This window comes from Cnephaeus nilssonii, assembly GCF_951640355.1.
Source record: "Cnephaeus nilssonii genome assembly, chromosome: 2".
In the NCBI taxonomy this organism is placed as follows: Eukaryota; Metazoa; Chordata; class Mammalia; order Chiroptera; family Vespertilionidae; genus Cnephaeus; species Cnephaeus nilssonii.
This window is the reverse complement of record NC_137073.1, coordinates 41,699,735-41,714,540: the sequence shown is the minus strand read 5'-3', so window position 1 is coordinate 41,714,540 and position 14,806 is coordinate 41,699,735. Positions and strand designations below refer to the sequence as shown.

Here is a 14,806-nt window from a genome sequence, read left to right as displayed (position 1 = left end):
AAAACACACGCCTGATCACTTCACTATAAACAAATGACTATCTAACCCTATAGATGACCACCCCAGGCTGATTTAAAGCAATTGTAATAAAAATAAAACAGTAGTTGTCACTAGGTAAGGTTCAGTTTTAGAGTCTACTTTGAAATTCGTTTAAAAAAAAATATTCAATTCAGGGGCAGATTTTAAAAAATTGTATTATCCCTTTGCTTTTAATAGCAATAGGAATATAAATTCTGAACTCTAAAGTGGGATCTGTGTGCCTACGGCTACCACCTCCATTAACAGTAACAGAACCTTCACTATGCTCACAGCTTTAGGCTCCAGGTATAATTTTTTATTATAAAGAACTGATAATTGACACAATTCTTTTCACAATAACTAGGAGAGGTACATCTCTTAAAATTCTGAAGTAACTACTATGCTATGACTTTACAAGTCAGGATAATTACTAAAAAATTTAAAGATGTGGCAGAAAAATGACCTTCACCACTGAAATAATATGGTTTAAGTACCTCTCTAAAGCTTTAAAAATTCATCTCTAATAAAAAATAATTTTCTGCAGTACGTACCTGTAGTTTAGATTGAAAAGCCAGGTAAACACGAAGAATTTCTACACTGCTTCGTATTCGAACGGATGCTCTCTCTGGCTCAAAGTTTGGATTGATCAAATCGTTGAAAGGTTCATTTGTAACATCATTTCCCAGTAAAGAATAGTAAAAGAAAAACTCGGGCTGTCTTTCTGGAAGTTTCATGGTACATGGAATTAACTAAACATTTAAGAATAATAAAAAAAAAAAGGATTACTTCTTAAACCACCAAACATGCTCAGTATGTCTGATCAACTCCAAAAATATTTGCAAAAATGTTACTGCTTTTTTTAATTTCACATCTTAAATCAATCACTCAAAATGTGTAAATCTCTGCTAAATTGCATCCAAATTATTAGTTTACTTAATTTTGAGAAGTTTATCTGAGAAAAGGACAGAGACAAAAATAATTTCATAGATTTATATTGTCTTACATTTCATTAAAATGATCCGTGAATACATCAAAGTTCTTTTAGAAGAAAATGATTAAGTGTTTTAAATTAAGCTTTCCTTATTTCCACATACCCTATTTCATCTTTTCCTTACTCTGTCATCCTCTTCATAAATGAGAGGAGGTTTTAAAAAAATCTTAACCAGGCTATTCAATATAACACCTTGGTCCAGGCTTTTGATTAAAAAAATAAAATAAAGCTTTTTAGCTACTATATCAAAATTTGGAGACCTATAAATTAACAATTGCCAATCGATGCCTTCTGCATTAGGAGTGTTCTCAAAGTTGGTAGTTTCATGGACACATAGGATGAAGAAATAGGATTTTTGTCCCATAAAATATGAAATATCTATCAGACCTTTAATTGTTCACTAGAACATTATAAAAAATAACAATAAACTATAAACAATTGATTATTAGGAGATGGCTTAAATGTATTATCGCGATCATACCGAGTGTCTGCTAAATGATGATACAGTAACATGCAAAGTACCTGAGATATACTGTTAAGTATAAAAAAGTTATAGGACAGTTTGGACAGTTTATATGAAAGTACTATAACCACTTAGATTAAAACAGATTAAAATGAATAAGATTTAAGTCACATAGTGAGCACATAATAAATATTCAATAGTTATTTATTATTTTTTATTTCATACTAGAGGCTCGGTGCATGAAATTCATGCACAGGTAGTATCCCTAGGCCTGGCTGGCAATCAGGGCCAATCGGGGCTTCCAGCTGCCGGCCGGGGCCTTCCTTCGTTCCGCGCCAGCCCCTGGTGGTCAGCACACATCATAGCAAGTGATCGAACTCACGGTCTCCCGGTCAAACTCCTGAGGGGACACTTCGCGTATTAGCCTTTTATAAATATATATAAGATTTTTGAAAATATTAATTTCTTTCAGCTGCTCTAGGCCTACATAATTTCAAAAAACACTGGGCTTGATCCTGAGAAGGACAATGTATGGAATAACATAGAATTTCGTGTTGAGCCCTTTAGGGAAGAGGCAATCTGCCATGGGCCCCAAACAACTCTGCACATTTTTTCTGACTATGCCAAGACTGCAAGTCCCTGACCACCCTCACCCATTTCCTAGGGCTGTTTATGCAGCTATTAACCTTGAGCTAAGGCAGTGGTCAGCAAACTCATTAGTCAACAGAGCCAAATATCAACAGTACAACGACTGAAATTTCTTTTAAGAGCCAAATTTTTTAAATTTAAACTATTAGGTAGGTACATTGTTATTAACTTAATTAGGGTACTCCTAAGCTGGCCTTTGCTAAAAACTCAAGAGGCCAAAGAGCCGCATGTGGCTCGCGAGCCGCAGTTTGCCGACCACTGAGCTAAGGTAACATGTCTTCCAGACAAAGACCGGGACTGCAAACAATAAAAGTGGTGTATTCCCAAGTTTTGTGTCCCTCAGCTGTGATGCAAACTGTGTTCACAGAGCAACCTGGGCCCCTGTATCACCTCCATGGGACTGAAGAAAATATACTGATATTCAGGTTGCTTGCTGTGCTGCATCCAAGAAACACTAAAAGGCTAATTTGTAAACACCAGACCCAACAATTATTAAGCTATGACTAAAAAACAGTGTCACCTGCTCCAACTGGGTGGCAAATGCTATGGTCACTGACATAAGGAAGAAGTCAGTGCAAGACTCTGCTGGTCCGATCTGATGGTAGCCTCCTTCCTCATTCAGCACGGCCACAATGTCCTTGGGGTCAAGTCCAGGCAGGCTAGCAGGTACTTTATGGAGAAAAACACAATTACATTACATTGTAGTTTGCCATAAACCATTAAAAGATTCTGAAAGCTGATTATACTGTTTTATTTGCTTGTTAGTTTTCTGGATACAGTTCATATCTCAGTAAGGTTTCCATTGATTTTTATGTATAACCACCATTTTCTTTCTGCACATAAAAGTCATATTTTGAAATAAGGCAACCTTTTTTAAAAAATATATTTTTATTGATTTCAGAGAGGAAGGGAGAGGGAGAGAAGGAAACATCAATGATGAGAGAGAATCATTGATTGGCTGCCTCTTGCACGCCCCACACAGGGGATCGAGTCCACAACCCAGGCATGTGCCCCCAACCAGAATCGAACCTGGGACCCTTCAGTCCGCAGGTCAATGCTCCATCCACTGAACCAAACCAGCTAGGGCAAGACAACCTTTTTAAAACTTCAATTTAATAATCAACACAGAAAAGGCATTGCAGGTTTTCTGACAGAAGTGAATCTAAAGTGGAACTGAAAAATAAGCAAAATTTGGCTAAAAAGAGAAAGGTGACTGAATAGAGAATGAGGGAATGAAAAAGTATGCTAGGCAGAGGGAGCAATATGTACACTCAGAAGCAAGAGAAAGCATGTGGTTACAGACTGATGTGCTGTAGGACTGACATGAAAGAGGTGAGGCTAGGTGGATGCATAGAGGCCATATCAGGGTCTTCTTCAATGCCATGTTTAAAAAACCATCTGGATAGTTTTCTAAGAATAAGAGAAAAACATGGAATAATTTTGAGAAGAGAACTGATATAATCAAATAGGTTTAAGTATGGAGAGGGACAACTATATGCAGATTTAAACTCATGTTGTTCAAGGGTCAACTGTATTTTAGATCCACAACTGGGAATCCAACTATGCTGAAGACCAACTTAGGTAAAACACAGATTTTCGATGGCATGGGGGTTAGCGCCCCTATCCCAAACATCAGTGATTTTCAACCAGAGTTTCTGATGAGAAATCAGGTGTCAGCCTTATAGGAACTCCTTTGTAGGTAACAGCATCCACCTACTCTACAGGCCAGAGGAAATGGCATGAAGTACTCAAGGTAATGGAAAGCAAGGATCTGAGACCAAGATTACTATATCCAGCAAGGCTATCATTCAAAATAGACGGTCAAATAAAGAGCTTCCCAGACAAAAAAAAATGCTAAAGGAGTTCATCTCTACCAAGCCAGCATTACAAGAAATGCTAAAGGGATTGCTGAGAAGAAACAGAGAAACCTAGCCATACAGAATTAAAATGGCTATAAATAAGTACCTCTCAATAATAACCCTAAATGTAAATGGATTAAATGCTCCAATCAAAAGGCGTACGGTAGCTGAATGGATATTCCTAATTGCCAAAACTTGGAAACAAACAAGATGTTCTTCAGTGAGTGGATAAAGAAACTGTGGTACATCCAGATAATGCAGTATTATTCAGTGCTAAAAAGAAGTGAGCTAGCAAGGCATGAATAGACCTGGAAGAACCTTAAATGCATATTACCAAGTGAAAGAGTACAATCTGAAAAAGCTAATACAGTATCATTAACAATGTGACACTATGGAGATAAAAAAAAATATCAGTGGTTGCCCACGGTTAGAGGGTAGGTAGTGATGAACAAGCAGAGCAAGAGGATTTTTAGGGCAGTGAAACTATTCTGTTAGATACTATAATCTAACAGAATAGTTATGTCATTACACATCTGTCAAAACATATAGAATGTACAACACCAAGAATGATCTCTAGCATAAACTATGAACTTTGGGTGATAATGATGTGTCAATGTAGATTCATCATAATGAACTAGCAGCCCGTTTGCACGAAGATTCGTGCAATAGACCTTCATTCACCTGGCTGCCTGCACCAGTTTTCTGCCAGCACCGGGGACCCAGGCCTTGGCTGTGGCCACCGCCTTCTGCCTTCTTTCAGGGTCGGGGCTTGGCCCCAGGCGGCGGCCTTGGCTCTGCTGCACCACAGCCTCCCTGCTACGGATCATAGGAGCCGACCCCCTGGTCGTTGCCTGCGATCCATGCAGGCTCCCCGCTGGTGCCCAAGGCCAGGAAAGCCTCCGCCCGAGGCTTTCCCAGCCTTGTGCTCCGCCACACCCCAACGTCCCTGCAACGGTTTCCTGGTGGGCGTGGTTGGTGGGCGTGGCTTGTGGGTGTAGCAAAGGTACAGTCAATTTGCATATTACTCTATTATTAGGTAGGATGTACCACTCTGGTGAGGGATGTTGATAATGTGGGAGGTGTATTTGTGTGAGGACAGAGTTATATGGGAACACTCTATACTTTGCAATTTTTCTGTGAATCTAAAACTGTTCTAAAAAATAAAACTTAGTAATTAAAAAAGAAACAAATGAAAGTTTTGTTAAACTATAGTTAATAGAGAAGAGCATAACTATTTTTGGCTTTCCTGCACTCATCCTAGAAAATTTCCCAAGCAATTTTTAAAAACAATGCAAAATTTTACTTTGTTCTGTTATATATCAAAATAAAAAAAAAGAAAATCTTCCCTAATTTCTAAGCTATGTAAACAAGAGCTAAAAGCAACAACAACTGCTTGTGTAACAATGTCACAACATTTGCCTGATAGACGAGAGTAAAATCAGTTTAGACTCCTGCACATACCCCACCACCCTGCCTAAAGTTCTAATCCACAGATTCGACTTCTTGGAGAATGTCCTTAGAGATGATGCACAAACCTTTTCCATCTCGAGGGGGAGCCCCCTTTGCCTTAAAACTATCCACTGGTGCCTTTGAATCTGTTTCCAAAGCAATGCTTATCTGTATCTCAGACTTGAACCTGGTGTATTTATTGCTCAGCAACTGGTACCATTTTGGTGCCTGGAGAATAATAGCAAAACAAAACAACAAAAAAACCATAATAGTTAGTAGGGAATAAACAGTAGTGGGAAATATTCTATAAGGTTCTAAATATATTTCCTGTCATTTCTCAGTACTTCCTCCTCTATTAAAATATTTTTCCACATTTTCCTCAAAAGAAATTAATCCTGCTTATGAGGCTAACAGAATTTCCTCTTGAAGTAAAAGTTTAGGGTGTCTTTCTTGCTCCTATTCCTATGCTTCAACAGACAATGTATTAAAGAAAACACAATATATTTCTTTCTAGCTTTACTCTTATGTCCCCAATCTCCCATCCCTTAAACAACAATAAAAAAAAGACTACCAATTTTGCATTTCCCTAAACCATAATTTTTCACTTTTTTTATTTTACCTTTTCTGCCTGGCACATTTCTGCTTTGTTCTGTTTATATCAAACAAGGAAAAGAAAGTTTAATATTAACAATAACAAAAAATTAACAAAATACTAAAGGTCTAATAGTTGAGTTCTGAATTCTGAACCATGTCTTTGACTGACATTAACACATTGTGTACCAGTAGTTCTATTGCTAGCTTTACCCAGTGGCCAGATAAGTTTCTATTGAACGAGGACAAAAAACATTTTACAAAGTATCATACTTTAAAAAGATATTAGCTTGTAAGAACATGTAATAAATAATTTCAAAATGCAATGGGTATTTAATTTTAAGGCGTGCCTTTAACATTTATGTAAAACACTGTGTAATATGAAAACACAAGAACGCTCATCATCTGCCTGCAATGTGTTAACATATAAAGTCTTTCTCACAAGATAAGGTCTTAAATTACCTGAATATTCCCCCCCAGAGTAACCTCAGAAATTCTAGTACCAAAACCAGCCTTCAAAATTTCATGGCCCAGGACCACGTGTATCCCGAGTGCAGGAACCACTGGTCAGCAGGGCACCATCTCCATACCTAGAAACAGCATTCTTGCTCTGACCACTGTTCTATCAAGGCACCGTCTGGTGCTTACACTGATCAAAACCAAAAACTGCTGTTTTGGTTCGATAAGTTGTTTGTAAGCAAAATAGGATTAACTAGGCCACAGATTTTTAAAAATTCACAACCGAGTGTTTTTTTTAAGACAAAAATTCCTAATTTGTTGAGGTACTTTTATGTGGTACTTTTTAAGAAAAAATTTGTTATTATCCTTATAACAAATATTTTCTAATTTTTAGTACAAGCCTGAAAAAAAATTGTTATCTACTTGTACACCTTATGATCTATTTTTGTTATATAACTCAGAAAAATAAATCTGGATTTTTCTGTTTACTAGAGGCTGGTACACGAATTCATGCACGGTTGGGGTCAGGCCAGCCGGACCCAATGGGGGCAAGTAGGGGGCGGGCCAGTGGGGGGAGGAACCGTTGGCAGTTGGCCGGCTGGCCCTGTTCCCGATTGGGGTAGGGGGGACAATCAGGGATGGCGCCAGTGGGGAGAAGGGCCACGGAAGGTTGGGAGGGCTGATCGGGGCCTGGATTGGACCCGCTGGCTGCCACAGTGCGCATCATAGCGACTGGTTGTTCCGCCGTTTGGTCGCTGGGCTTTTATATATATGGATATTTATTTACAGAAAATAACATTTTTAATTTCAAATATTTTACTGACCAACTTCATATATTTCTGCTGGCAAACAAAAGAATAAGCAAAACAACAATTGGTTTTCCTAAAAATAATGTAATTTTAAAACACTTCTCCTTAACCTCCAATCACTAATATGATCAAGAAAGAGATAAGGAGCCTTAGTGGATAGAGCGTCGGCCTGTGGACTGAAGGGTCCCAGGTTCAATTCTGGTCAAGGGCACATGCCTGGGTTTCGGGCTCCATCCCCAGTAGGGGGCATGCAGGAGGCAGCCAATCAATGATTCTCTCTCATCACTGATGTTTCTCTCTCTCCCTTCCTCTCACATCCTCTCTGAAATCAGTAAAAATATATTTTAAAAAAGAATGAGATACGGAGAAAAGAAGTGCCAAGAGCATTCAGAGGCTCCTCTGAAGGATGTCCTCTCAGATACCCTCTTCCTAAAAGGAATGACCTTCTCTGTAACCAAAGCGACTGTAGATGTGTCTTCTGGACACTTGCAAGTTGCAGCAGAGAAGTTGGGTAAGAGAAACATTGGGCCACAAGCATGGCCCCTGGTTCTGAGTTCAAGACTAAAGAAGGAAAACCTTTTTAGGACCTAAGAGCAGATTGGTGATGAGTATCCAAGGATTGGGGATAAACAAGTCCTCTTTTAAAGCATTTTAAAAATTCAGTTTCTTTTGAATGATTCTGAATTTGGGCCAGGTTGATTGGCTCATTTGCAAATATCAAAAATTTAGTAACAGATAAATTTTTCTTCACAAAACCCTAATTTAAGATTCAAATCAAGAAGAGAGAACTTTAAAATAAAAAAGATATTAATTTTTACTTTACTTTCTTTAAAAAATTGTGACAAAACAAAGACATGAAGAAAAACTAAAAATAAACATATTTAAAGTCAATAATGTACAAAAAGGCTAAAAGATACTCAAACAGACATAAGAAAAAATATTTTCAATAACAAAAAGCACTAACACTGAAATAAGGACCCAAAGTTCTCTTTATTTCTTTTTATTTTTTTTTAGTAGGATGAGAGGAGGCTGCTGTTTACATTGCATTAAGTGGGCTACAATAAGTTCACTCTCTCTATTATGTAGAGAAGGCAAGGAGTAAGAAGCAGGGAAACCAATTAGAAGGCTAGTATGACAGCCAAGGTAAGAAACGATGGTGGCTTAGGTTCAGCAGGGAAAATGCAGAATAGTAGGTGAATCGGGAGGAGAAAATACTAACTGGAAAGAGGCAGAAAACTGGGTTGACAAGGAAGATTCTATATTTCTAGCTTGTAGAACTGAAAGGAGATGGTGACCATTCACTGAAGCAAGGGACAGTGAAAGAGGACCACCTTTGAAAGCAAAGCCAAGGAGTTGCAGATATTAAGCTCAAAGTAACACAGGTTTGAGCTCCGAGAAAAGTTTCTTTGAGAATGATAGTTCTAGGTCAATGAAATTATTAGAAGATCAGGATTTTCTAAACCAAATTCACAAACTAGAACATAAGAACTGCCTTTCAAGCCCATAATCCATCAGGCCCAGTATTCCGTACCCTTCTCATCAATCTGATTGGTACATTTTGAAAAATAAACAACTGTCTAACATAATCAGTAACAAACATTAAAAGGGCAATACCTGCTTTGTTTCTTGAGCAGTTCTTAAGTCTAGAAGAATGTAACCTATAGTTTCCTTGGCTGAAGTCAAAGCATCCAAGGCAAAACACTGGAGTTTGATAGGAGTACGCTGTAGCCTGTAACGTAAAAATTCAGGTGATAAGTAAAATGGCTTTCACTTAATATTGAACTGATTTTATACTACCCTTGACAAAGCTGCCTACTACTATCAAGATTCCATATTTTGTGAAAAACTCTTCAACTGGCAAAAACTATTAATCTACTTATCTATATACCAACTATTTACAAAACATGTCAAAATCTTAGTCAATTTGACATTGACCTTAGCCTCTCATCTAAGAGGCTGTCATCTAGGTCAATGTTTTTCAAGCTTCTGTAATGTATGGAAATCTTTTGAGGTAAAAAATTACCACTATTCATTAAGATTGATTTTAAATTGTTTTTCTTATATCATCACACACATACCACTATAAATATACACATAGGATTACAGTTCTTCTGATAGCTAAAAACCAAAACAAAGTAAGGAATTAGATACCATAAAATCATAAGCTATTAAAATCAACAGCAATGTAATGTAATACATGACAATGTCCTGTAAACATGGCCCTGACTGGTACAGCATGGGCTTTTTTGCATCTGCAATATCTATACTGGCTCTTGCGGTAAGCTGATTAAATTTTGTCATCATTTTTATCTAGTGCGATGACAGTGAAACCTGCACTTGGCACAAAAATCGTCATTAATATATTCATTTTATCTGTTTTATTTTCTTGGCCTATACATTTATTCAGAGTGGTACTGGTGAGCACTAACAAAAATGTAAAAACAATCACCAATGTAGGCACAAATATCTTATATCAGGACTCTGTCTAGGTAAATATTTCAGAAGGCACTGAAAGCAAATACAAAATTTTGATATTCTAAAGAATTTAATTCCCTTATAAATAAACCCATGGACTGATCTAGCAAAAAAAGAAAGTAAATTTCTTATTGCTCTAATTTTTAACTTTGAATTTTATTTTGATTTAGTACCAAATACTGAAGTGATTGTGTATTTCCCAGGGGAAATATATTTTAAATCCTTTAAAAAATAAAAGTATCAGTGTTCTTTCCTATTTCTGGTCATGAGAGTTCATGAAATAAATAAGAGACTATAACTTATAGTCTGCTTTATATACTAATAAAGTGTTTAAGTGTCTAAAATTAAGTGTAAAATTAATTAGAGAGTCCTTTATATAATTGTACTATATACATATCTATATGTCCTTGGCAAGCCAGGTAAAATATATGATAAATAGAAATTGCAATGAATTCCAAAGCATATTTAATATTGGGTAGGCATTATTATAGCACTTCTAGAATATCTATTCTCTCAGACATTAGCAAAAAAAAATGTCAGGTATAGTGGCTGAAAACTTAGGTAGGCTCTGGTGCTGGATTGCCTGGGCTCTACCACTATCTAGCTGACTCAGGACAAGTTCTTCACCTCTTAGGCCTCAGGTTTCTCATCTGTAATGTGGGGGATATAATAATATCTATTCATAGAATTGTTCTGATTTTTAAATGAATTACTTTCAAAATTTCCTGGCACATTAATAATAATATTTGAGTTTTTTTTATTACTATAATCTAATAATATACATATATAAATTTATTTACAACAGCCTGAAAAAGAACAGAACAAATTGAAAATAACAGCCACCTGTGCTGATGGAGTGCTTTCCTGTCAATTTCCCAGGCTAACTCGGTAGCAAATTCTGGCTGGTCAATGTGGTCCACAGGATCAGTAGCCAACTGTTCTCCATCAAACTTTGCTTCTACTACAAGCATATGCTTTGGACGTTTGGGGAAATGGCGACCTGGAAAAAAAGAGTATATAGATTAATAAAAGTATACAAACTCTGCCCTGGCTGGTCGGTTGCTCAGTGGTTAGAGCAATGGCCTGTGCCCCGAAGGGTCCTGGGTCTGATTCCTGGGGGCATGCAGGAGGCAACCAAATGACATGTCTCAATCACACTGATGTTTCTCTCTCTCTCTCTACGTACTGTATATATACTAGTGACCCAGTGCACGAAATTCATGCACATTAAAAGGGAATTAATTAGAGGAAATATTTTAATATTGCTATTTGCCCTTTCTCTATACTAGAAGTGTCAGAGATGAAAGAAAATTAGTAAAATGTATATGAAAATCTTCCTCCTGTCAGAGTCTAGGGCATGCCACAGAAACCAGAGTCAAGTCCCCACCCACTCACGTGCACTTCGAAATCTCACGAGACCCAGACCCAGCTGGCCCCACCCTCATTGGGCTAGATCCAGACCCGATCGGCCCCACCCCCGTCAAGCCCCGCTGGGTCGGGGGCGCAGCCTCAGATTGCATGGCCCGGCACCGGGGCTTGGGGAGTGGCCTGAGGTCCCCCAGCCCGGGCCGGGGGCGCGCCTATGCCTCAGGTCCCCTGGCCCAGCGCCGGGGCAGGGTGCGCGACCTGAGGTCCCCGAGCCTGGGCCGGGGCAGGGGGCATGCCTTGAGGTCCCCGTCAAGCCCCTCCAGGCGGGGGGGGGGGGGGGGGGGGCGTGGCCTGAGGTCCACAGGCCCGGGCCAGGGGGGCGCACTTTGAGGTCCCCCGTCAAGCCCTTCGGGCCAGGGGGGCGCGGCCTGAGGTCCCCCGTCAAGCCCCGCCATGTGGGGGGCGTGGCCTGAGGTCCCCCAGCCTGGCGCCAGGGTGGGGGCACAGCCTGAGGTCCCCCATCAAGCCTGCAGACAAGGGGCGCGGGCTCAGGTCCCCCGCCTGGCACTGGGGCGGGGGGCACAGCCTGAGGTCCCCTGTCAAGCCCGACCAGGCGGGGAGTGCAGCCTCAGGTCCCTGCAGATTGCTTGTTAAAGCTTGTTATGGGAACTCGGCCTCCATTGTGGGCGCAGCCATCTTGTGTTATGGGATCCCTGCCTCCGCTGTGGGCACAGCCATCTTGTAACAGCATGACAGTCAATTTGCATATTCCTTCTTTATTAGATAGAATATCTCCCCCTCCTCCCTTCCACTCTCTAAAAAAAGCAAAAAGAAAAAAATATCCTCGGGTGAGGACCTTTTGCACTCGGATGTCGAGTGTGACTCGACACGGTTAGCATTAGAATAAATGAATCGAGAAAAAAGCAAGCGAGTGCAAAGGGTTAACAAAACTAAAAAAGTATACAAAAATCAAGTATGATTATTCAGCACTAGAGGCCCGATGCACGAAATTCATGTACGGGGGGGTGGGGGGGGGGCGGGGGGAAGGTGTCCCTCAGCCCAGCCTGCACCCTCTCCAATCTGGGACCCCTCGAGGGATGTCTGGTAGGATCGGGACTAAACGGGCAGTCAGACATCCCTCTCACAATCCAGGACTGCTGGCTCCCAACTGCTCGCCTGCCTGCCTTCCTGATTGCCCCTAACTGCTTCTGCCTGCCAGCCTGATCACCCCCTAACCACTTCCCTGCCAGCCTGATTGATGCCTAACTGCTCCCCTAACAGCCTGATTGCCCCTAACTACCCTCCCCTGCAGGCCTGGTCACCCCTAACTGCCCTCCCCTGTAGGCCTGGGTCCCCCCCCAACTGCCCTTCCCTGCAGGCCCGGTCGCCCCCAACTTCCCTCCTCTGGTCACCCCTAACTGCCCTCCCCTGTAGGCTTGATAGCCCCCAACTGTCCTCCCTTGCAGGCCTGGTCCCTCCCAACTGTCCTCCCCTTCTGGCCTGATCGCCCCCAACAGCCCTCCCTTTCTGGCCTGGTCCCTCCCAACTGCCCTCCCCTGCTGGCCATCTTGTGGTGGCCATCTTGTGTCCACATGGGGGCAGCCATCCTGTGTGTTGGAGTGACAATTTGCATATTACTCTTTTATTAGATAGGAGGATATAGGCCTGGTGCACAGGTGGGGGCCGGTTGGTTTGCCCTGATCAGGGTGGGAGTTCCCTTGGGGCGTGGGGCAGCCTGGGCGAGGGGCCTGGGGTGGTTTGCAGGCTGGCCACGCCCCCCGGCGACCCAAGCAGTGGTCCTAGTATCTGGGATTTATTAATCTTCTACAATTGAAACTTTGTAGCCTTGAGTGGAGGTCAGGGCCGGCCAGGAAGCTTGGCTTCCTCCATTGCCAGGTAAACCCAATCCTCCTGCTCGCTCCGTGACCGCAGCCATCTTGGTTGGGTTAATTTGCATACTCGATCCTGATGGGCTGGTGGGCGTGGCTTGTGGGCATAGCGGAGGTATGGTCAATTTGCATGATTCTCTTTTATTAGTGTAGATATACTTTAAAAGCTGATTACATATATATTAAGAGCAGTTGACTTCATATATTTAATAAGCTACCTTGCTAACACACATATTCACATATGCACTCAAAATCAGTGTTCATAAAAAAACATTAATCAAATTTAAAGCTATATTTATAAACTAGTGCTTCTCAAAACTATGAATGTACCTATGAATCACCTGGGACTCTCTAAAACTGTAGACAGGTTCAATAGGTCTAGGGTGGGCCTGAGAGTCTGTATTCTAACAAGATCACAGTTAATATCAATGCTGTTGCCCTTTGTTCACACCTTGAGCAGCAATAATCTCAACATTGAGAAATAAAGAATTAAAAATGTCATTACACCAATTTTAGATATTACTGTACCAGTACAAAGTACTATAGAACAAAGTCATCTGGAGAGTTAGGAAATAATCAAATTAGCAAATAAAACAAATTTATCTGTATATTGATTTTTTTGTTAATAGTTAAGAAAATTTTGCAAATTAGCTAAAGGAAAATAAACACATGTATTCATTCATTTTGTTCTCAAGGACAATGTTGTATATTTTCAAGAAATATTAAGCATTCTATCTATGCATCACATTTCATTTGTACTGCCTGACCCTGTTTCTTCACTGTTTACCAAAGGCATGTTCAGAGACAGGTATTATGTCAGATAATGGGATGCAAAAAAAAAGTAAAACAGAGTACTTGCCCTCAAGGAATGGAAGGTCTAGTGGAAAGAAATAAAACCCTAAAATCAGGAAGCTAAAGAACTAAGGAAGAAGCAGCAAGAATCTTACAGTCAACCTGTTTGTAGGTCTGGTGAGGCAGATCTTGGTTAAGGTCTTTTAATAATTCTTAAATAAATTCATTCCTGCTGCTCCTGGTACAAGCTTAGTTAGCAATTAAGCTAAGAAACACCTTGATTGCAAACCTCTGAATTTCACCTGAGGCTCTCACTGAACTCCCCAGTAGGAATCTTGCTACATATGGCCTGGCTCTCCCAATTAGCACTCACAGAAGTTTCTCTCTGGACCTCATTTTCAGTTGCTCTAAAATATCACTAGGTTCCCCAAATGAATTTCACATGTCAAAAAACCTATATTTTCAGACTATCATAAGGATGACCTCCAATAAGCTTGAGAACAGAGGCTAGGTAGTACAATAACTAGGTACCTGCCTCGACCCCAAAGACAAGGAACACCTTGAGAACAGAAACCCTGTCTTTTTCATCCTTAAAATTGGGTACATGGCCCAAATTCTGCTCGTGGTAGAAACCCAGTCATTTTCTTTTGAAGAAAGGGCATTTCTAGAAGTGTCGTCAAGAAATCGCAAGCAGTTCAATACATATAGTGAAGGGCTGGGAACACATGAATAGGTGGCAGGAAGGGAGAAGGCTGAAAGGAATGCAAGTGGTCTTCCATAAAGGGTATGCTATTCTAAGAAATACAGACATTATCCTTTAGGACAGCAAAGGATTGTAAGAAAATGGGATATGCATTTCAGAAAGAGTATCCCCAGGTAGTAAGGTGGACGGGAGGTATTTCCTAGAAAGGAAGGAAACACTTACGAAATATTATTACAATAGATTAGGTAGATAATGAGGAGCCCAAAGCAGGGCACTCACAATGGAAGCTCAT

General features: G+C 40.4%; 1 protein-coding gene across 3 annotated transcripts in view; it reads right to left on the bottom strand.

Moving 5' to 3' along the window:
• The window catches only part of CEP120 (centrosomal protein 120), a 55,022-nt gene that overhangs the window by 38,050 nt on the left and 2,166 nt on the right, over window positions 1-14,806 (bottom strand). For all 3 annotated transcript variants that reach the window (XM_079793200.1, XM_079793201.1, XM_079793202.1), the window contains 5 exons: window positions 10,606-10,762; window positions 8,902-9,016; window positions 5,515-5,656; window positions 2,641-2,789; window positions 570-767 (listed from right to left, as the gene is read on the bottom strand). In XM_079793200.1, coding sequence (XP_079649326.1) covers window positions 570-767; window positions 2,641-2,789; window positions 5,515-5,656; window positions 8,902-9,016; window positions 10,606-10,762 — 761 coding nt within the window. The remainder of the gene's footprint in view (window positions 1-569; window positions 768-2,640; window positions 2,790-5,514; window positions 5,657-8,901; window positions 9,017-10,605; window positions 10,763-14,806) is intronic.